The sequence below is a fragment of the Oncorhynchus kisutch genome, linkage group LG22 (assembly GCF_002021735.2).
Source record: "Oncorhynchus kisutch isolate 150728-3 linkage group LG22, Okis_V2, whole genome shotgun sequence".
NCBI lineage: Eukaryota > Metazoa > Chordata > Actinopteri > Salmoniformes > Salmonidae > Oncorhynchus > Oncorhynchus kisutch.
This window is the reverse complement of record NC_034195.2, coordinates 54,139,854-54,164,416: the sequence shown is the minus strand read 5'-3', so window position 1 is coordinate 54,164,416 and position 24,563 is coordinate 54,139,854. Positions and strand designations below refer to the sequence as shown.

General features: G+C 44.4%; 2 protein-coding genes across 4 annotated transcripts in view; both read right to left on the bottom strand.

Moving 5' to 3' along the window:
• Positions 1-2,144, bottom strand: part of LOC109881202 (eukaryotic translation initiation factor 3 subunit J-A) — a 29,017-nt gene extending 26,873 nt beyond the window's left edge. The window contains exons 1-2 of one of the 2 annotated variants that reach the window (XM_031801618.1): positions 1,998-2,144; positions 1,779-1,876 (exon numbers count right to left, since the gene is read on the bottom strand). In XM_031801618.1, the coding sequence (XP_031657478.1) occupies positions 1,779-1,876; positions 1,998-2,040 (141 nt within the window). In that variant the 5' untranslated portion in view covers positions 2,041-2,144. The remainder of the gene's footprint in view (positions 1-1,778; positions 1,877-1,997) is intronic. The other variant, XM_031801617.1, reaches the window with a different exon arrangement.
• A 6,582-nt stretch (positions 2,145-8,726) lies between these two features.
• LOC109881198 (CTD small phosphatase-like protein 2-A) overlaps positions 8,727-24,563 on the bottom strand; it is a 24,908-nt gene continuing 9,071 nt past the window's right edge. The window contains exons 3-13 of one of the 2 annotated variants that reach the window (XM_031801576.1): positions 22,884-23,016; positions 20,982-21,128; positions 20,411-20,653; positions 20,051-20,144; positions 19,598-19,709; positions 18,752-18,838; positions 17,372-17,434; positions 16,943-17,022; positions 16,551-16,677; positions 14,671-14,766; positions 8,727-10,477 (exon numbers count right to left, since the gene is read on the bottom strand). In XM_031801576.1, the coding sequence (XP_031657436.1) occupies positions 10,412-10,477; positions 14,671-14,766; positions 16,551-16,677; positions 16,943-17,022; positions 17,372-17,434; positions 18,752-18,838; positions 19,598-19,709; positions 20,051-20,144; positions 20,411-20,653; positions 20,982-21,128; positions 22,884-23,016 (1,248 nt within the window). In that variant the 3' untranslated portion in view covers positions 8,727-10,411. The remainder of the gene's footprint in view (positions 10,478-14,670; positions 14,767-16,550; positions 16,678-16,942; positions 17,023-17,371; positions 17,435-18,751; positions 18,839-19,597; positions 19,710-20,050; positions 20,145-20,410; positions 20,654-20,981; positions 21,129-22,883; positions 23,017-24,563) is intronic. The other variant, XM_031801577.1, reaches the window with a different exon arrangement.

Below are 24,563 nucleotides of genomic sequence, written 5' to 3'. Positions count from 1 at the left end.
ACTTCAACTGTGAAAGACGGAATCTAAAACAAAAATCCAGAACATCACATTGTATATTTTTTGAGTCATTAATTTGCATTTTATTGCATGACATAAGTATTTGATCACCTACCAACCAGTAAGAATTCCAGCTCTCACAGACCTGTTAGTTTTTCTTTAAGAAGCCCTCCTGTTCTCCACTCATTACCTGTATTAACTGCACCTGTTTGAACTCATTACCTGTATAAAAGACACCTGTCCACACACTCAATCAAACAGACTCCAACCTCTCCACAATGGCTAAGACCAGGGAGCTGTGTAAGGACATCAGGGATAAAATTGTAGACCTGCACAAGGCTGGGATGGGCTACAGGACAATAGGCAAGCAGCTTGGTGAGAAGGCAAAAACCGTTGGCGCAATTATTAGATAATGGAAGAAGTTCAAGATGACGGTCAATCACCCTCGGTCTGGGGCTCCATGCAAGATCTCACCTCGTGGGGCATCAATGATCATGAGGAAGGTGAGGGATCAGCCCATAACTACACGGCAGGACCCGGTCAATGACCTGAAGAGAGCCGGGACCACAGTCTCAAAGAAAACCATTAGTAACACACTACGCCGTCATGGATTAAAATCCTGCAGCGCACGCAAGGTCCTCCTGCTCAAGCCAGCGCATGTCCACGCCCGTCTGAAGTTTGCCAATGACCATCTGGATGATCCAGAGGAGGAATGGGAGAAGGTCATGTGGTCTGATGAGACAAAAAGAGCTTTTTGGTCTAAACTCCACTCGCCGTGTTTGGAGGAAGAAGGATGAGTACAACCCCAAGAACACCCTCCCAGCTGTGAAGCATGGAGATGGAAACATCATTCTTTGGGGATGCTTTTCTGCCAAGGGGACAATGGATGGGGCCATGTATCGCAAGATCTTGGCCAACAACCTCCTTCCCTCAGTAAGAGCATAGAAGATGGGTCGTGGCTGGGTCTTCCAGCATGACAATGACCCGAAACACACAGCCAGGGCAACTAAGGACTGGCTCCGTAAGAAGGATCTCAAGGTCCTGGAGTGGCCTAGCCAGTCTCCAGACCTGAACCCAATAGAAAATCTTTGGAGGGAGCTGAAAGTCCGTATTGCCCAGTGACAGCCCCGAAACCTGAAGGATCTGGAGAAGGTCTGTATGGAGGAGTGGGCCAAAATCCCTGCTGCAGTGTGTGCAAACCTGGTCAAGAACTAAAGGAAACGTATGATCTCTGTAATTGCAAACAAAGGTTTCTGTACCAAATATTAAGTTCTGCTTTTCTGATGTATCAAATACTTATGTCATGCAATAAAATGAAAATTAATTACTTAAAAATCATACAATGTGATGTTCTGGATTTTTGTTTTAGATTCCGTCTCTCACAGTTGAAGTGTACCTATGATACAAATTACAGACCTACATGCTTTGTAAGTTGGAAAACCTGCAAAATCGGCAGTGTATCAAATACTTGTTCTCCCCACTGTATAGATTTATATATATAAAAAAACAACAACTGTCATCCTATGAGTCCCGACTGGTCCTCGCTAGACTGGGGACCACTCGGCTAAACTTTAGCTAACTGGCTAACACTGTGCACATCATCTGGGTTCTGGGTGATCTAACGTTAGCTAGCTAGGATGCGAAGAGAGGACCTCGAAATCGATTTAAGGTTCAGGTGATATTCAGAGTAGAATACACGTTCTCGATAAATGATCTAGTGTTGGTTTGGTTGTCCACTCGTTAACTGTGATGTTAGCCAGCTAATTAAGTTAGCTGGTTACCTTGATATCGTCATCCTCGTCCTCGCCTTCCCATTTATCCGCTACAACAGCCTTCTTGGTCCCGATAACAAGCTCATCCGGATCAAAAGTGTCAGCATCTAAGACCAACAATACACACATTTTTTTACAAACTTAAACTATCCTCTCTGATATGTGTAATTGTCAACGATGAGGTATAACTTGAATAATACGCCATTCCACACACAGGTGGATTCTTACCCCATGAATCTCCCTCCGCCATCTTGCCTGTGTGTCTGATCATAATGAATTCCGTGTGTGTACAATCGGTAACTGGCTCTTTGGTTCCGAGAGAAAATTCACGTACATATAGTTCTGTGCTGTCGTGTGTATGCTCCCATTATTCTTGTCTGTCCAGTCATTGCTGCTTCCTATTTAGTGACAACATAGAATTAGATCAAGCCCCCCCAAAAATACTGTCAGTTACACATGTACAGAATACCTAAAATTATGGAAAATAAAAATGAATATCTTTCTTAATTTCACTGAATATAAGGTGATTTCATAGTCATTTTTGTGACTGGTCAGTAAAATAGACTATTGTGGGGTGCAGCTTCAGCAGTCAATTATATTGGTGTACCCGATCTACACTGAACAAAAATATAAACGCAACATGTAAAGTATTGGTCCCATGTTTCATGAGCTGAAATAAAAGATCCCAGAAATCTTCCACAAGCACAAAAGCTTATTTCTCTCAAATGTTGTGCACACATTTATTTACATATTGTGACAATCTCTGAAACTCACTTAGATAATAACTTTGATGATACAGTAGTAGCAATACAAGGTTATAACATTTACAGAGACGACAAAAATGCCGAAGGTGGAGGTGTGGCTGTTTTATATTCAGAACCACATTCCTGTAAAGCTTAGAGAGGATCTCATGTTAAATACTGTTGAAGTAATAATGGCTACAGGTTCATCTGCCTCACCTAAAGCCCATTCTGGTGGGAAGCTGCTATAGACCACCAAGTGCTAACAGTCAGTATCTGGATAAAGTGTGTGAAATGCTTGATAATGTCTTTGATACTAATAGAAAGGTATATTTTCTGGGTGATTTAAATATTGACTGGCTTTCATCAGGCTACCCACTCAAGAGAAAGCTTCAAACTGTAACTAGTGGCTGCAACCTGGTTCAGGTTATCAATCAACCTACCAGGGTCGTTACAAACAGCACAGGAATGACATCATCATGTATTGATCACATCTTTACTAATGCTGCAGAAGCAGCTTTAAAGCAGCATCCAGATCCATGGGATGTAATGATCACAATATAGAAGCCACTTCTAGGAAAACCACAGTTCCAAAGGCTGGGCCTAATATAGTGTATAAGAGGTCAGGCTGGGCCTAAAACAGTGTATAAGAGGTCAGGCTGGGCCTAAAACAGTGTATAAGAGGTCAGGCTGGGCCTAAAACAGTGTATAAGAGGTCAGGCTGGGCCTAAAACAGTGTATAAGAGGTCATTCAATACGTTTTGTAGTGATTCCTATGTTGTTGATGTAAATCATATTTGTTGGTCTGTGGTGTGCAATGGAGGAACAACCAGATGCTGCACATGACACATTTATGAAATTGCTTATTCCAGTTACTAATAAGCATGCTCCCATTAAGAAAATGACTGTAGGCACTGTTAAATCCCCATGGATTGATGTTAAATTGAAAAATGGTATGGTTGAGAGAGATGAGGCAAAAGGAATGGCAAATAAGTCTGGCGGCACAACCGATTGGCTAACGTACTGCAAACTGAGAAATCATGTGACTAATCTGAATAAAAAGAAGAAGAAACCACACTATGAAACAAAGATCAATGACATAAAGAATGATAGTTAAAAGCTTTGGAGCACCTTAAATTACATTTTGGGCAAAAAGGCAAACTCAGCTCCATCATTCATTTGAATCAGATGGCTCATTCATCACAAAACCCATTGATATGGCCAACTTCTTTAATGATTTTTTCATTGGTAAGATTAGCAATACAAGTAGGCATAACATGCAAACAACAAACGCTGACACTACACATCCAAGTATATTTGACCAAATTATGAAAGACAAACATTGTAATTTTGAATTCCGAAAGGTACGTTTTGGAAGAGGTGAAAACATTATTGTCTAACTAAAAGCATTGCATTTGGGACACACATTTCACTAAACCTCAACTAAATCTAGCAATGAATATTGTGAAAATTGAGCAAGTTGAGGAGACTAAACTTCTTGGTGTAACCCTGGATTGTAAACTGTCATGGTCAAAACATATTGATACAACAGTAGCTACGATGGGGAGAAGTCTGTTCATAATAAGGTGTTGTTCTGCCTTCTCAACAGGGCAGGTCCTACAGGTGCAAGTTTTGTCACACCTGGACTACTGTTCAGTCGTGTGGTGCCACAAAGAGGGACTTAGGAAAATTACAATTGGCTCAGAACAGGGCTGCAACGGCTGGCCCTTGGATGTACACAGATAGCTAACATTAATAATATGCTGGCTGAACGTGGAGGAGAGATTGACTTGATCACTACTTGTATTTGTGAGAGGTATTGACATGTTGAATGCACCAAACTGTCTGTTTGAACTGCTGACACACAGCTTGGACACCCCTCCATACCCCCCAAGACATGCCACCAGAGGTCTGTTTAAACTACTAACACACAGCTAAGACACCCCTCCATACCCCCCAAGACATGCCACCAGAGGTCTGTTTAAACTACTAACACACAGCTCGGACACCCCTCCATACCCCCCAAGACATGCCACCAGAGGTCTGTTTAAACTACTAACACACAGATCAGACACCCCTCCATACCCCCCAAGACATGCCACCAGAGGTCTGTTTAAACTACTAACACACAGCTCGGACACCCCTCCATACCCCCCAAGACATGCCACCAGAGGTCTGTTTAAACTACTAACACACAGCTCGGACACCCCTCCATACCCCACAAGACATGCCACCAGAGGTCTGTTTAAACTACTAACACACAGCTCGGACACCCCTCCATACCCCCCAAGACATGCCACCAGAGGTCTGTTTAAACTACTAACACACAGATCGGACACCCCTCCATACCCCCCAAGACATGCCACCAGAGGTCTGTTTAAACTACTAACACACAGCTCGGACACCCCTCCATACCCCCCAAGACATGCCACCAGAGGTCTGTTTAAACTACTAACACACAGCTCGGACACCCCTCCATACCCCCCAAGACATGCCACCAGAGGTCTGTTTAAACTACTAACACACAGCTCGGACACCCCTCCATACCCCCCAAGACATGCCACCAGAGGTCTGTTTAAACTACTAACACACAGCTCGGACACCCCTCCATACCCCCCAAGACATGCCACCAGAGGTCTGTTTAAACTACTAACACACAGCTCGGACACCCCTCCATACCCCCCAAGACATGCCACCAGAGGTCTGTTTAAACTACTAACACACAGCTTGGACACCCCTCCATACCCCACAAGACATGCCACCAGAGGTCTGTTTAAACTACTGGCACACAGCTAAGACACCCCTCCATACCCCACAAGACATGCCACCAGAGGTCTGTTTAAACTACTGGCGCACAGCTCAGACACCCATGCATACCCCCCAAGACATGCCACCAGAGGTCTGTTTAAACTACTAACACACAGCTAATACACCCCTCCATACCCCCCAAGACATGCCACCAGAGGTCTGTTTAAACTACTGGCACACAGCTTGGACACCCCTCCATACCCCACAAGACATGCCACCAGAGGTCTGTTTAAACTACTAACACACAGCTTGGACACCCCTCCATACCCCCCAAGACATGCCACCAGAGGTCTGTTTAAACTACTGGCACACAGCTAAGACACCCCTCCATACCCCACAAGACATGCCACCAGAGGTCTGTTTAAACTACTAACACACAGCTTGGACACCCCTCCATACCCCACAAGACATGCCACCAGAGGTCTGTTTAAACTACTAACACACAGCTTGGACACCCCTCCATACCCCACAAGACATGCCACCAGAGGTCTGTTTAAACTACTAACACACAGCTTGGACACCCCTCCATACCCCACAAGACATGCCACCAGAGGTCTGTTTAAACTACTGGCACACAGCTAAGACACCCCTCCATACCCCCCAAGACATGCCACCAGAGGTCTGTTTAAACTACTGGCGCACAGCTCAGACACCCATGCATACCCCCCAAGACATGCCACCAGAGGTCTGTTTAAACTACTGGCACACAGCTAAGACACCCCTCCATACCCCACAAGACATGCCACCAGAGGTCTGTTTAAACTACTGGCGCACAGCTCAGACACCCCTCCATACCCCACAAGACATGCCACCAGAGGTCTGTTTAAACTACTGGCGCACAGCTCAGACACCCCTCCATACCCCACAAGACATGCCACCAGAGGTCTGTTTAAACTACTGGCGCACAGCTAAGACACCCCTCCATACCCCACAAGACATGCCACCAGAGGTCTGTTTAAACTACTGGCGCACAGCTCAGACACCCATGCATACCCCACAAGACATGCCACCAGAGGTCTCTTCACAGTCCCCAAATACAGAATAGACTTTGGGAAGCTCACAGTACTACATAGAGCCATGACTACATGGAACTCTATTCCACAGTACTACATAGAGCCATGACTACATGGAACTCTATTCCACAGTATTAAATAGAGCCATGACTACATGGACCTCTATTCCAGAGTACTACATAGAGACATGACTACATGGAACTCTATTCCACAGTATTAAATAGAGCCATGACTACATGGACCTCTATTCCAGAGTACTACCTAGAGCCATGACTACATGGAACTCTATTCCACAGTACTACATAGAGCCATGACTACATGGAACTCTATTCCACAGTACTACATAGAGCCATGACTACATGGAACTCTATTCCACAGTACTACATAGAGCCATGACTACATGGACCTCTATTCCACAGTACTACATAGAGCCATGACTACATGGAACTCTATTCCACAGTACTACATAGAGACATGACTACATGGAACTCTATTCCACAGTACTACATAGAGCCATGACTACATGGAACTCTATTCCAGAGTACTACATAGAGCCATGACTACATGGAACTCTATTCCACAGTACTACATAGAGCCATGACTACATGGAACTCTATTCCACAGTACTACATAGAGACATGACTACATGGAACTCTATTCCACAGTACTACATAGAGCCATGACTACATGGAACTCTATTCCACAGTACTACATAGAGCCATGACTACATGGAACTCTATTCCACAGTACTACATAGAGACATGACTACATGGAACTCTATTCCACAGTACTACATAGAGCCATGACTACATGGAACTCTATTCCACAGTACTACATAGAGACATGACTACATGGAACTCTATTCCACAGTACTACATAGAGCCATGACTACATGGAACTCTATTCCACAGTACTACATAGAGACATGACTACATGGAACTCTATTCCACAGTACTACATAGAGCCATGACTACATGGAACTCTATTCCAGAGTACTACATAGAGCCATGACTACATGGAACTCTATTCCACAGTACTACATAGAGCCATGACTACATGGAACTCTATTCCACAGTACTACATAGAGACATGACTACATGGAACTCTATTCCACAGTACTACATAGAGCCATGACTACATGGAACTCTATTCCACAGTACTACATAGAGCCATGACTACATGGAACTCTATTCCACAGTACTACATAGAGACATGACTACATGGAACTCTATTCCACAGTACTACATAGAGCCATGACTACATGGAACTCTATTCCACAGTACTACATAGAGACATGACTACATGGAACTCTATTCCACAGTACTACATAGAGACATGACTACATGGAACTCTATTCCACATCAAGTAATAAAATTCGACTTAAAAAACAGATTCAAAAACATCTTATGGAACAGTGAAATAATAACTGCAATACAAATACCGGGCAGATGACGAACACAATTGCATTTTATCAATGGCAATTTGAATGCGGACAGATACCGTGACGAGATCCGGAGGCCCATTGTTGTTTGATTCATCCGCCGCCATAGTGTTTCAGTATGATCATGTTCGGACCCAAGTCGCAAGGATCTGGACAGTTCCTGGAAGCTGAAAATGTCCCAGTTCTTCCATGGCCTGCACTCAACAGACATGTTACCCGTTTGAGCATGTTTGGGATGCTCTGGATCGACAGCGTGTTCCAGTTCCTGCCAATATCCAGCAACAATCCACAGCCACTGAAGGAGTGGGACAACATTCCACAATCAACAGCCTGATCAACACGATGTGAAGGAGATGCCACGCTGCATGAGGCAAATGGTGGTCACACCAGATACTGACTGGTTTTCTAATTGAAGGCCCTACCTTTTTATGAATGGTATCTGTGACCAACAGATGTATATCTGTATTCCCAGTCATGTGAAATCAATAGATTCGGACCTAATGAATGTATTTAAATTGACTGATTTCCTTATATAAACTGTAACTCGGTAAAATCTTTGAAATTGTTGCATGTAGCATTTATATTTTTGGTTCGTGTAGTTTACTTCCTTTTATGGTCAAAAACACATTCAAAGTGTACAATTCTTTTAACCATTGAATATAGCGGTAAATTGGTGGCTGACTAAATCCTTTTTTTTTGCCCCACTGTAGGTGTAAGATAGCATACGTTGTAGTTTGTGGGTTCAGTTCAGCGTTTCGAAAAGCAGGATACACATTACCGGATGACATGCCAAGTTCATTTAATTTAAATGGTGTGTGTGACTAAAGTGACTCCGGATAAGAGCATTTTGATAAATAAATGTATACTGTCATGCCTACCTGGCATATACACTACACACGCATTAATGTATCTCAACTTACGTAGTTCAGTAAAAATCACAAATCCCAAATTTGTATTAATTGTATAAAAATGTATTTATGATCAAAGAAACCATGAAGTAACACTGAGTACAACAGGAGTGACCGTCCAAGACGGTCAATGACAACAACGGAGTCTTTTTTTTTCTTTTCTCTTCTTTAAAAATGTGTGACTCCGACATAAAAGATATTTCACAGACAAGACCATGAACAGCATTGAAAACAAGATTTAAAAGATAAAACAAAATGTTGGCCATTTTGCTGGTGCTACAATTTCAAAATTGTACAGGCATTCACAATTTAGAGGTGATAACGTGTGTACAAAATTGACAAGATTTTTTACATAGGGCTGGATGCTAAAGTTTTTTTTTAAAACAAAAAGTACAGGAAAGCTCTGAAGCCTTCCTTCCTTCCTTCCCATCACCACCCAGACACAGAGCAGCCAAGGGTCGTTTCAACATCTTTCAGGGGTGAAATCTCAAATATACATGATCTAAATTAATATCCAGGCCAGCTTGTTGAAGGGTCTTCAAGTTAAAACACTATAATACATTTACATAACCTTAAAAAAAACATCATGATTTCAGAAACATTTCCTTCCCAAAGATATTTTTAAAAACCTGTTACAAGAGACCACATAACAGTAGTTAATGGGACTAAAAAGCAGACTAGAAAATAAAGAATGCACCCTAATTCCCTTTATAGTGCACTACTTTTGACCAGTACCCATAGGGCTCTGCTCAAAAGAAGGGCACTATATACAGTAGGGAATAAGGTGCCATTTGGGATGCATAAATTGCAGGAAGACAACAGCAGCTGTGTAGCATCAACTTCAAATCAAACAAAAAATATATTTTTTTTTTAAAAGGTAAAAACATTTTTTTTTTTTTACTAAAATAGTAAAAGACAGTCAGCTAAAAGAAAATCAGAAACACACAAAAAAGAAAGTTTAAAAACCATGAAAAAAAAAGAAAAAGATATATACATGTCATATATACATGTAATTACGTTGGTATATTATACAGGTCCGACTGCCCGTTCCTGTTAAAATGAGTCTTGAGCAGTCAAATACCGACATTCAGTTCAATCAGTCCAAAACTGAAGCTGCGGGGATGAGAAAACATCTCACAGAAAGTCACCAGGATCGTGTTCATTTAGGCACCAAAACCCAAGAAAACGTTCCTGAAATGGAGGATGTTCTACCTGGAGTTGTCCAATGAGAAAAGCACATTTTCATTCGCCGTTGCTAAATGTTTTGTAACGTTCGCACCCTAATGAACACAACCCACAACCCATAGACTTTGAGGTCTGTCCAGACAGATGCCTTTCGTAATACAAGGGGACTGCTATACTATTTTGGGGGGGGGGGGGGGGGGGGGGGGGGGGTGTACAGTTTAGTTGGAATATAACAGTTTAGTTTGAGTATAAAAAACATATACCTAGCTTCAAAATATTTGTTTTGTAGTTGTTTAAATACAAATTTCCCCTCTGTAAAATGTTATTTTGTTGAACAAATTCTCGTTGGTAACGGCAATGCTGTAGACAGATCTCCACTTGGACGACATCCTCAGAATCAGTTGAAGTTGATTCTCGTCATCTCCAACCATGTTGAACGGAAGGGCCTCCCTCTCCGTGTGCTGGGAGGTTTAGCCCGTAGAATCAGAATGAATAATGTACACATTCTACTTCTATGGGTTAGCCTGCTGGGTCAGCCAATCACGGATCAGTCGGGAGGAAGTAGGTCGTGAAGACGAAACTGCTGTCTGACGTAAGGCCTTACGTCCTCATTCTGTGGAGGAAAGAGAACAGTAAATAAAGACAAAATGACTGAGGTGACTTGAAGACAAACTTTTTTTGAAAAAGCAGAAGACAGGTCTCTCTATAACGATAAACAATTTTACAGGCCGTACAGAGACCCATTGCAGAGACCCATTGCAGAGACCCATTCTACAGGCCCTACAGAGACCCATTACAGAGACCCATTCTACAGGCCCTACAGAGACCCATTACAGAGACCCATTCTACAGGCTTTACAGAGACCCATTCTACAGGCCCTACAGAGACCCATTACAGAGACCTATTACAGAGACCCATTCTACAGGCCCTACAGAGGCCCATTCTACAGGCCCTACAGAGGCCCATTCTACAGGCCCTACAGAGGCCCATTCTACAGGCCCTACAGAGGCCCATTCTACAGGCCCTACAGAGACCCATTCTACAGGCCCTACAGAGACCCATTCTACAGGCCCTACAGAGACCCATTCTACAGGCCCTACAGAGACCCATTACAGAGACCCATTCTACAGGCCCTACAGAGACCCATTACAGAGACCCATTCTACAGGCCCTACAGAGACCCATTCTACAGGCCCTACAGAGACCCATTCTACAGGCCCTACAGAGACCCATTCTACAGGCCCTACAGAGACCCATTCTACAGGCCCTACAGAGACCCAGTCTACAGGCCCTACAGAGACCCATTCTACAGGCCCTACAGAGACCCATTCTACAGGCCTTACAGAGACCCATTCTACAGGCCTTACAGAGACCCATTACAGAGACCCATTCTACAGGCCCTACAGAGACCCATTACAGAGACCCATTCTACAGGCCCTACAGAGACCCATTCTACAGGCCCTACAGAGACCCATTCTACAGGCCCTACAGAGACCCATTCTACAGGCCCTACAGAGACCCATTCTACAGGCCCTACAGAGACCCATTCTACAGGCCCTACAGAGACCCATTCTACAGGCCCTACAGAGACCCATTCTACAGGCCCTACAGAGACCCATTCTACAGGCCCTACAGAGACCCATTCTACAGGCCCTACAGAGACCCATTCTACAGGCCCTACAGAGACCCATTCTACAGGCCCTACAGAGACCCATTACAGAGACCCATTCTACAGGCCCTACAGAGACCCATTCTACAGGCCCTACAGAGACCCATTCTACAGGCCCTACAGAGACCCATTACAGAGACCCATTCTACAGGCCCTACAGAGACCCATTACAGAGACCCATTCTACAGGCTTTACAGAGACCCATTACAGAGACCCATTCTACAGGCCCTACAGAGACCCATTCTACAGGCCCTACAGAGACCCATTCTACAGGCCCTACAGAGACCCATTCTACAGGCCCTACAGAGACCCATTCTACAGGCCCTACAGAGACCCATTCTACAGGCCCTACAGAGACCCATTCTACAGGCCCTACAGAGACCCATTCTACAGGCCCTACAGAGACCCATTCTACAGGCCCTACAGAGACCCATTCTACAGGCCCTACAGAGACCCATTCTACAGGCCCTACAGAGACCCATTCTACAGGCCCTACAGAGACCCATTCTACAGGCCCTACAGAGACCCATTCTACAGGCCCTACAGAGACCCATTCTACAGGCCCTACAGAGACCCATTCTACAGGCCCTACAGAGACCCATTACAGAGACCCATTCTACAGGCTCTACAGAGACCCATTACAGAGACCCATTCTACAGGCTCTACAGAGACCCATTACAGAGACCCATTCTACAGGCTCTACAGAGACCCATTCTACAGGCCCTACAGAGACCCATTCTACAGGCCCTACAGAGACCCATTCTACAGGCCCTACAGAGACCCATTACAGAGACCCATTCTACAGGCTCTACAGAGACCCATTACAGAGACCCATTCTACAGGCTCTACAGAGACCCATTCTACAGGCCCTACAGAGACCCATTCTACAGGCCCTACAGAGACCCATTCTACAGGCCCTACAGAGACCCATTCTACAGAGACCCATTCTACAGGCCCTACAGAGACCCATTCTACAGGCCCTACAGAGACCCATTCTACAGGCCCTACAGAGACCCATTACAGAGACCCATTCTACAGGCCCTACAGAGACCCATTCTACAAGCCCTACAGAGACCCATTACAGAGACCCATTCTACAGGCCCTACAGAGACCCATTACAGAGACCCATTCTACAGGCCCTACAGAGACCCATTCTACAGGCCCTACAGAGACCCATTCTACAGGCCCTACAGAGACCCATTCTACAGGCCCTACAGAGACCCATTCTACAGGCCCTACAGAGACCCATTCTACAGGCCCTACAGAGACCCATTCTACAGGCCCTACAGAGACCCATTCTACAGGCCCTACAGAGACCCATTCTACAGGCCCTACAGAGACCCATTCTACAGGCCCTACAGAGACCCATTCTACAGGCCCTACAGAGACCCATTCTACAGGCCCTACAGAGACCCATTCTACAGGCCCTACAGAGACCCATTCTACAGGCCCTACAGAGACCCATTCTACAGGCCCTACAGAGACCCATTCTACAGGCCCTACAGAGACCCATTACAGAGACCCATTCTACAGGCCCTACAGAGACCCATTCTACAGGCCCTACAGAGACCCATTCTACAGGCCCTACAGAGACCCATTACAGAGACCCATTCTACAGGCCCTACAGAGACCCATTACAGAGACCCATTCTACAGGCTTTACAGAGACCCATTACAGAGACCCATTCTACAGGCCCTACAGAGACCCATTACAGAGACCTATTACAGAGACCCATTCTACAGGCCCTACAGAGGCCCATTCTACAGGCCCTACAGAGGCCCATTCTACAGGCCCTACAGAGACCCATTCTACAGGCCCTACAGAGACCCATTACAGAGACCCATTCTACAGGCCCTACAGAGACCCATTCTACAGGCCCTACAGAGACCCATTCTACAGGCCCTACAGAGACCCATTCTACAGGCCCTACAGAGACCCATTCTACAGGCCCTACAGAGACCCATTCTACAGGCCTTACAGAGACCCATTACAGAGACCCATTCTACAGGCTCTACAGAGACCCATTCTACAGGCCCTACAGAGACCCATTACAGAGACCCATTCTACAAGCCCTACAGAGACCCATTCTACAGGCCCTACAGAGACCCATTACAGAGACCCATTCTACAGGCCCTACAGAGACCCATTCTACAGGCCCTACAGAGACCCATTCTACAGGCCCTACAGAGACCCATTCTACAGGCCTTACAGAGACCCATTCTACAGGCCTTACAGAGACCCATTACAGAGACCCATTCTACAGGCTCTACAGAGACCCATTCTACAGGCCCTACAGAGACCCATTACAGAGACCCATTCTACAAGCCCTACAGAGACCCATTCTACAGGCCCTACAGAGACCCATTACAGAGACCCATTCTACAGGCCCTACAGAGACCCATTCTACAGGCCCTACAGAGACCCATTCTACAGGCCCTACAGAGACCCATTCTACAGGCCCTACAGAGACCCATTCTACAGGCCCTACAGAGACCCATTCTACAGGCCCTACAGAGACCCATTCTACAGGCCCTACAGAGACCCATTCTACAGAGACCCATTCTACAGAGACCCATTCTACAGGCCCTACAGAGACCCATTCTACAGGCCCTACAGAGACCCATTACAGAGACCCATTCTACAGGCCCTACAGAGACCCATTACAGAGACCCATTCTACATGCCCTACAGAGACCCATTCTACAGGCCCTACAGAGACCCATTACAGAGACCCATTCTACAAGCCCTACAGAGACCCATTACAGAGACCCATTCTACAGGCCCTACAGAGACCCATTACAGAGACCCATTCTACAGGCCCTACAGAGACCCATTACAGAGACCCATTCTACATGCCCTACAGAGACCCATTACAGAGACCCATTCTACATGCCCTACAGAGACCCATTCTACAGGCCCTACAGAGACCCATTACAGAGACCCATTCTACAGGCTCTACAGAGACCCATTACAGAGACCCATTCTACATGCCCTACAGAGACCTATTCTACAGGCCCTACAGAGACCCATTACAGAGACCCATTCTACAGGCTCTACAGAGAGACAGGGAAAATGTTTGAGTGAATATATAAGGTAGGAGGCTCAGTTTGAACACATTTCTTTCAGAATGACTACATACCATCTCCACCAGCTTCTCTAAGACAGGAACCAGCTTGAGGAGCTCGGTATCATTCCTGTCCATGAACCAGCTCTCGATGGGAATCCCATTGGAAAGCTGTGATTGAGAACAAAAAGGAGGTTTTTGAATTGCGATATCACACTAAAATGTAGTTATGAGAGACTTTGCAGATACTTTTATCCAACGACTTACTGTGAATATAAACACACACACACACACACACACACACACACACACACAGGGGCAAAAAAGTATTTAGTCAGCCACCAATTGTGCAAGTTCTCCCACTTAAAAAGATGAGGTCTGTAATTTTCATCATAGGTACACTTCAACTATGACAGACAAAATGAGAAGAAAAAAATCCAGAAAATCACATTGTAGGATTTTTAATGAATTTATTTGCAAATTATGGTGGAAAATAAGTATTTGGTCACCTACAAACAAGCAAGATGTCTGGCTCTCACAGACCTGTAACTTCTTCTTTAAGAGGCTCCTCTGTCCTCCACTCGTTACCTGTATTAATGGCACCTGTTTGAACTTGTTATCAGTATAAAAGACACCTGTCCACAACCTCAAATACTCCACTATGGCCAAGACCAAAGAGCTGTCAAAGGACACCAGAAACAAAATTGTAGACCTGCACTCGGCCGGGAAGACTGAATCTGCAATAGGTAAGCAGCTTGGTTTGAAGAAATCAACTGTGGGAGCAATTATTAGGAAATGGAAGACATACAAGACCACTGATAATCTCCCTCGGTCTGGGGCTCCACACAAGATCTCACCCCGTGGGGTCAAAATGATCACAAGAACTGTGAGCAAAAAAATAACCACACGGGGGACATAGTGAATGACCTGCAGAGAGCTGGGACCAAAGTAACAAAGCCTACCATCAGTAACACACTATGCCGCCAGGGACTCAAATCCTGCAGTGCCAGACGTGTCCCCCTGCTTAAGCCAGTACATGTCCAGGCCCGTCTGGAGTTTGCTAGAGAGCATTTGGATGATCCAGAAGAAGATGGTGAGAATGTCAAATGGTCAGATGAAACCAAAATATAACTTTTTGGTAAAAACTCAACTCGCCGTGTTTAGAGGACAAAGACAGCTGAGTTGCATCCAAAGAACACCATTCCTACTGTGAAGCATGGGGGTGGAAACATCATGCTTGGGGCTGTTTTTCTGCAAAGGGACCAGGACGACTGATCCGTGTAAAGGAAAGAATGGGGCCATGTATCGTGAGATTTTGAGTGAAAACCTCTTTCTATCAGCAAGGGCATTGAAGATGAAACGTGGCTGGGTCTTTCAGCATGACAATGATCCCAAACACACCACCCGGGCAACGAAGGAGTGGCTTTGTAAGAAGCATTTCAAGGTCCTGGAGTGGCCTAGCCAGTCTCCAGATCTCAACCCCATAGAAAATCTTTGGAGGGAGTTGAAAGTCCATGTTGCCCAGCAACAGCCCCAGAACATCACTGCTCTAGAGGAGATCTGCATGGAGGAATGGGCCAAAATACCAGCAACAGTGTGTGAAAACATTGTGAAGACTTACAGAAAACGTTTGACCTCTGTCATTGCCAACAAAGGGTATATAACAAAGTATTGAGATAAATAAGTATTTGGTCAATAACAAAAGTTTTCCACCATAATTTGCAAATAAATTCATTAAAAATCCTACAATGTGATTTTCTTTCTCATTTTGTCTGTCATAGTTGAAGTGTACCTATGATAAAAATTAAATTGCACAATTGGTGGCTGACTAAATACTTTTTTGCCCCACTGTATATATACAGACACACACATTTATATATACAGACACAAAGTGTGTGTGCGATTCCTGTGGGCTATATGTAGTAGCTGTACTGTGAAAGGTATGACCGGCGTACCTGATAGGCGAAGGCTTGAGGTGAATTGTCTATTATTACAGTCTTAGAAAGATCTCTTCCCAGAATGTTTAAGTCCTTGATGTAGTTTCCTTGAACACACACACAGTGCTCACGGAACAACCGATGTCTGTAGGAGAAGTAGAAGAAAAAACAAAAAAACAACAACGATTAAAAGTCTAGTGTAGACAGTTAATTGGAAATTAGCTCAACCTTTCTCTACCACTGTGTTCCCAAAATGGCACCTTATTCCCTACTTTAGGGCTCTGATCTAAAAAAAAAAAAAAAGACAAAAAGTTGTGCGCTACGTAGGGTTCCGTTTGGGACGCAATCCACGGTGAAACTTGGTCGGTCGATAATCATTCAATAAGCGATAAGGTTGTTCCTTCACTGACCTGACCAACTGTTTCTTGGGGTCCAGGATGTTGAGCAGCTTGTCTGCATACACCTTCTTAGAGGCAGTGAACAGAATGATCTGTGAACGAATAGAGGGGGGGGAATGAAACAAAACAAACAGCATAACACTTTTATGATCTAAAATGGCATTTCCCGATTCTTTGTCCCAGTGAAGTCTACAGAGATCTGTGGTCCCGTTTAGCTCAGTTGGTAGAGGATGGTGCTTGTAACACCAGGGTTGTGGGTTCGATTCCCCACGGGGGAATGACTCACTACTGTGGTGGATCAGAGAGTCTGCTAAATGACTCACTACTGTAGTCGCTCTGGATCAGAGAGTCTGCTAAATGACTCACTACTGTAGTAACTCTGGATCAGAGAGTCTGCTAAATGACTCACATTTATTTTTTTAAAGACACGTAGAACCTCACCTCGTAAATTTGAGACATGCGCTCCAGGAACTCTCTGAAAAATGGCCTCAACCGCACGTACACCTGCAGAGAAGAGGGAAAATAACACGAAATGGAAATATATCCAACTCCTCTTCACGGACTACGGTTACACACGCACACAATAATGCATACATTGTGGATAGTCAGATTAATATAACAGTTCGATTTAAAAAAACATTTATGTCCCTAATTATCCTGTTAAAATGAACACATCTGAAAATCAGGGCTACCTGATGGGACTCCTGATACATTGTAAGTTAGAACATGTCATTTTATCACAGCGACCATGTTATTTTTTGGGAAGCAGCCTATTTGATTCTGAGTATCGGACATATGAAGTTCGGTGAAAACGACTTCCAAGACGTATTTCATTCAGTTGATTCCGAACTCACTTCACCTCGCGCTACAGAGCGAGGCTCTCGGCTGGTGCTAGCACACGTACAGATCAAATAAACCGCTGGAACGCCGACTGTCCTAATAATTCATGAGATTGCTCCGGAAAAAATGCCAAAAAAAAAAAAATAATAATTTAATCCTCGTATGCTTACTTTGATTTTGACTTTACGCCGATTAAGACAAACAAAGTAAGGTGTTTACAGGACTATTGCATCATCTGCCTACTGTCATAAACAGTTTAATATCTAATTAATCCTGTGCATGTAAACATACTCACTGAAAAGAGAGACGTTTTCCATGACACGTCTTTTTCTAAATGTGTTTTTCTTGAGTCCTCATGTCCACTCTAAATACCGTACATGTAAGAGCAAATCCACGGACAAAAGACGTAGGATATTCTCTTCCAATAAGGTTTGAGAAGAAAGTGAGGACACAAGGAATCAAGGAAAGACGTATTGAGAAAGAGCCCTTTCTCAATCACCTTGACGATTACGGACTTCTGAACTTGAAATAGCCTTATTCATGTCACTGAGGGAACGATAGAAAAATAAAAAAAGTTCCCATTCTGTCAGAACATGTTAAGAGAGAAAGGGCCACAGTCTGGTTCAAGTCAACAAGACAGCCGTGAGTTGGGGGAGGAGTTGGGGGAGGAGTGAGGAATTTGGGCCAAGGTCAGGTCAGATAAAGCGAGAAAGAACAGGCGTCGTTAAATTCTGCCTAGCAACGGAGATCTATTGGCTGTCCAGATGTGTAAAGATGAGACTCAGCACAGGAGGAAGGTATAAATATACGGGTTAGGGTAAACATGTCTTTGTTGTATGCAGCGGTGTGTGACCCAGTGGGTGGATGAACTTGGTTTGAGCTTCACTAGTTGTCCCGGTGAGTTTTACTCTGTCAGAACCTAACAAAATGTTTCAAAATAAACTGTGTGTTTCTGTGCCGTCACAGCCTTGTTCTACCCACCTGATAGATGACGTCTTGGAACAGGACAGGGAAGGTCAGGTCTGCGTCGTCCAACTCATTCAGACTACAGTGCACCAACGTCTCGTCCTGATCAATACACAAACACCGTCTGGTTTAGTGGGTTTTTAAAAAACATTTTGGCACTCGGTTGTTCAGGAACATATGGGACTGTAAACTCACTAGATCTAGAACCAGAGAGAACATATGGGACTGTAAACTCACTAGATCTAGAACCAGAGAGAACATATGGGACTGTAATCTCACCAGATCTAGAACCAGGGAGAACATATCGGACTGTAATCTCACGAGAACCAGAGAGAACATATAGGACTGTAATCTCACTAGAACCAGGGGGAACATATAGGACTGTAATCTCACTAGAACCAGAGAGAACATATAGGACTGTAATCTCACTAGAACCAGAGAGAACATATAGGACTGTAATCTCACTAGAACCAGGGGGAACATATAGGACTGTAATCTCACTAGAACCAGGGGGAACATATAGGACTGTAATCTCACTAGAACCAGAGAGAACATATAGGACTGTAATCTCACTAGAACCAGAGAGAACATATAGGACTGTAATCTCACTAGAACCAGGGGGAACATATAGGACTGTAATCTCACTAGAACCAGGGGGAACATATAGGACTGTAATCTCACTAGAACCAGAGAGAACATATAGGACTGTAATCTCACTAGAACCAGAGAGAACATATAGGACTGTAATCTCACTAGAACCAGGGGGAACATATAGGACTGTAATCTCACTAGAACCAGGGGGAACATATAGGACTGTAATCTCACTAGAACCAGAGAGAACATATAGGACTGTCATCTCACCAGATCTAGAACTAGGGAGAACTCTGGTGTGCTGCGTGTTTTAAGGGGCAGTGCTGGTTTCCTGGCTATCTGCTCCTCTGTCAACGGAGGCACGTGCTTGATGAAGAAGTACCTGAAAACAGAGGAGGCACAGATATCTTAGTTGATCCAAGTCGTTGGTCCTTGCTCACTATTACTAAGTAACTCAATTTTATTTGTCACATACACATGGTTAGCAGATGTTAATGCGAGTGTAGTGAAATGCTTGTAGGTTAGATGGTGTGATAAGACAAGTGGGGTTTGTCTGTTTAAAATGGAATAAAAACGATCCTTTTTTTAAAAAATTGATTTTTACGTTCAAATCCCCAAATTGCCGAGCTCTTTCTACTACCTATTATTTAAAGAGAGAGGCACATAAACTGTAATTGGTTGGTGAATTTGATTTAAAAAAAATATAAACTAAGCAGTACTCACGGATCAAAGACTTCCCAGTCTTCCTCGTAGGTGCCTTCTGCAGGGGCCGTGGGAGAGACGTGGGGGTAACAGCGGACTGGAATGCAGCCCGGAGCTAATTCAGGAACAACGGCATATTCAAACATTTAGGATGTAATTTTAAAAAATTTAAAAAAAATACAGAAAATCACCTTTTATTTAATCACATTTACTCCCCCCCCCCCCCCAGCGAATTCATCATTGATATAAAGCACAACAAGTTAAACTATTCCACAATAGTCCATATCACATTTTTTTTTAAATCACACAATCTACAAGTCTCACTCGCAAGTTCTAAATTGACCCATAGCATAACCTAGGAGCAACCAAAGTCATGGTTACCTGTTAGAGGGGGCATATCTGTAGCCATCTCCCCTCCTTCGACAGGTGGTTCTGGGGTAGCCAGAGGAGCCTGTTGTGGTGGCGGTACTAATGGAGCTGGGGCAACAGAGGACAGGACGATGCCCCCTGTAGATGCAGGGGTACTGGTGGGCATCTCCTCCACCACCGTCTCCTTCTCCAGCTGCTTCGTCATCTCCTCAGCCTCCGACCCCCCCTGCCCGGGGGAGCCAGACTCAGGAGTGGCTGGACACAGAAGGGAACACAGGAGAGAAATTGAGCGAATCTCAAATTTTTGCCATGTGTGAGTCTCCAGTGTTTTTTGTTGTCCTCCATTCGTGGCGTCCTCTCCTCTCCTTCTCAAAATGACAGAGGGAAGAGAAGAGCCCTCTCCTCGCTCCTCTCTGACTTCTTGATAGGGAGGCGAGAAGCGGTCGTGGCAAATCAAGGAAAATACATTTTAGATTCAACCACGGAGCACAAGGTTAAATAACCGATTTTCTTTAGGATAGTTTAAAAAACAATACATTTTTTTTAAGAGACTAAAATGATAAAACACTTTAGATTGTGTTACCGGTCTTGGTAGCAGGAGAGAAGAAGTTGAAGACGGGAGAGAAGATGGTCCCCAGGAGAGTGGTGCGAGGTGGACTGCTGGCCACCTCCACGGGGACCTCCAGTTTACCGTTGGGCTTCAGGGGCTTACTGTTCAACGTCATTGGTTCTGAGAGAAAGTAGGAACTTAGTTCAAACTGTTATTTGAACTGACACTACTTAGACTGACATGATAAAAAAAATTTAATGAGCACTACAGCGACATCTACGGTAAATTACGACATTCTGAAAACATAAATATTCATAATTGACTTGCTGCAACATTTCCAATGAAACAGATGTGCACAAAGAGGGTGTGGCTACAGTGTGATGTCATCAAGCAGAACTATAAATGATGCCCCCTATTTCTCTACACTCGTATTATTATTATTATTATTATAATAATGTAGATGACAGATTACCCCGTGTCATGTGGCCTTGGTTTCTCAAATGATTGCCTCGCCTGGTTCACCAACTACTTCTCAGATAGAGTTCAGTGTGTCAAATCGGAGGGTCTGCTGTCCGGATCTCTGGCAGTCTCTATGGGGGTGCCACAGGGTTCAATTCTTGGACCGACTCTCTTCTCTGTATACATCAATGAGGTCGCTCTTGCTGCTGGTGAGTCTCTGATCCACCTCTACGCAGACGACACTATTCTGTATACTTCTGGCCCTTCTTTGGACACTGTTTTAACTAACCTCCAGGCAAGCTTCAATGCCATACAACTCTCCTTCCGTGGCCTCCAACTGCTCTTAAATACAAGTAAAACTAAATGCATGCTCTTCAACCGATCGCTACCTGCCCAACATCACTACTCTGGACGGTTCTGACTTAGAATATGTGGACAACCACAAATACCTAGGTGTCTGGTTAGACTGTAAACTCTCCTTCCAGACCCATATCAAACATCTCCAATCCAAAGTTAAATCTAGAATTGGCTTCCTATTTCGCAACAAAGCATCCTTCACTCATGCTGCCAAACATACCCTTGTAAAACTGACCATCCTACCAATCCTCGACTTCGGCGATGTCATTTACAAAATAGCCTCCAACACCCTACTCAACTAATTGGATGCAGTCTATCACAGTGCAATCCATTTTGTCATCAAAGCCCCATACACTACCCACCATTGCGACCTGTACGCTATCGTTGGCTGGCCCTCGCTTCATACTCGTCGCCAAACCCACTGGCTCCATGTCATCTACAAGACCCTGCTAGGTAAAGTCCCCCCTTATCTCAGCTCGCTGGTCACCATAGCATCTCCCACCTGTAGCACTCGCTCCAGCAGGTATATCTCAGTGGTCACCCCCAAAACCAATTCTTTCTTTGGCCGCCTCTCCTTCCAGTTCTCTGCTGCCAATGACTGGAACAAACCACATAAATCTCTGAAACTGGAAACATTTATCTCCCTCACTAGCTTTAAGCACCAGCTGTCAGAGCAGCTCACAGATTAATGCACCTGTACATAGCCCACCTATAATTTAGCCCAAACAACTACCTCTTCCCCAACTGTATTTATTGTATTTATTTTGCTCCTTTGCACCCCATTATTTTTTATTTCTACTTTGCACATTCTTCCACTGCAAATCTACCATTCCAGTGTTTTACTTGCTATATTGTATTTACTTTGCCATCATGGCCTTTTTTGCCTTTACCTCCCTTCTCACCTCATTTGCTCACATCGTATATAGACTTGTTTATACTGTATTATTGACTGTATGTTTGTTTTACTCCATGTGTAACTCTGTGTCGTTGTATCTGTCGAACTGCTTTGCTTTATCTTGGCCAGGTCGCAATTGTAAATGAGAACTTGTTCTCAACTTGCCTACCTGGTTAAATAAAGGTGAAATAAATAAATAAAAATGTCTGGACTCTCTAACTCACCAGGTTTGTTAGCACCTCTCCTGCAGCCCCTGCCGATGGCTTTGGTTGGTGGGTGAGGAGAAGACGTGATCAGGTTGCTGTTGTCCACTTTACAATCAATACGACTCCTCTTAGCTGGGATGTCCTGCTCTACCTGGGAGAGAAGAAGAGAGGGAGGGATGAGCTGGGATGTCCTGCTCTACCTGGGAGAGAAGAAGAGAGGGAGGGATGAGCTGGGATGTCCTGCTCTACCTGGGAGAGAAGAAGAGAGGGAGGGATGAGCTGGGATGTCCTGCTCTACCTGGGAGAGAAGAAGAGAGGGAGGGATGAGCTGGGATGTCCTGCTCTACCTGGGAGAGAAGAAGAGAGGGAGGGATGAGCTGGGATGTCCTGCTCTACCTGGGAGAGAAGAAGAGAGGGAGGGATGAGCTGGGATGTCCTGCTCTACCTGGGAGAGAAGAAGAGAGGGAGGGATGAGCTGGGATGTCCTGCTCTACCTGGGAGAGAAGAAGAGAGGGAGGGATGAGCTGAGTGCCTGCAGGTTTTTCGCACGTCCGGTGAACTTGATTGATGAATTAAGGTCACTAAATATTAAGGAAATCCCTCCCCTCCCCACCCCCCACATCTGGTTGTTTACATCTTTATTGAAAGGAAAAAACAAAGACCTGCAGACACTAGGCTCTCCATGGAATGAGTTTAACACCCCTGCTTTAAGCCCATACATGTATTAAAAATAGCATAACAATGATGGGTTCATTTAACAGTAAAATAAAGACTAAATGCATTGACAAAATGTCAGCTGTAAATGGTTGAGATTTATCATCTTGTTACAGGTCACCAAGTTGTGTTGCTATTTGATTTGACTGACGTGTGTGTGTGTGTGTGTGTGTGTGTGTGTGTGTGTGTGTGTGTGTGTGTGTGTGTGTGTACGACTACTAGCATGGAAAACTCATCTTTTCAATTAGCAAGAAATAGTCATAAAACATCCATATATCAACACATTAATCTATAAATATATATATATTTTACATGATCACTTATCTGAGAAGGTAATAGAAATAACTTAAAGATTGTGTTTCTCAGGTCACCTCTACAACCAAAGATTATTTTATGCAGCTTTGAAATTGCCCACCAGTAGCAACTTACACATAATTGTCAATAACTTAAATGAAACATCTGATTGTCTTCGAATAACACATTTATGGATATAACCAGATGAATTGGTTTATAAAAAATAAAAAAAATAAAAAAAAGTGTTTAAACAGGATTGTTTCGTGTTTTTGGGGGGAGGGGGGGGGGGGTTGTAACCTAAAGATGGACGTGGGATTAAATGGGGACACTTCCCCTAGGTAAAAAAGTGCTCCAAATGAGAAGAGGGTAGGAAAATATACTTGTCAGGAGAGCACTGCTTTATCTTTCAATGTTAAGCTGCGGAAAAGCCAGGAGCAGCAGAGAAACAGGGTTCTGGCAAAGCTACAATTAGATATTTATCTCCATGTCCTGCTTTAGAATTGTGAATGAGAGCACTCAGGAGATTGCCACCATTAGCAGGTCTATATCGGCGGCAGGTAGCCTAGTGGTTAGAGTGGAGGGGCAGCAGGTAGCCTAGTGGTTAGAGTGGAGGGGCAGCAGGTAGCCTAGTGGTCAGAGTGGAGGGGCGGCAGGTAGCCTAGTGGTTAGAGTGGAGGGGCGGCAGGTAGC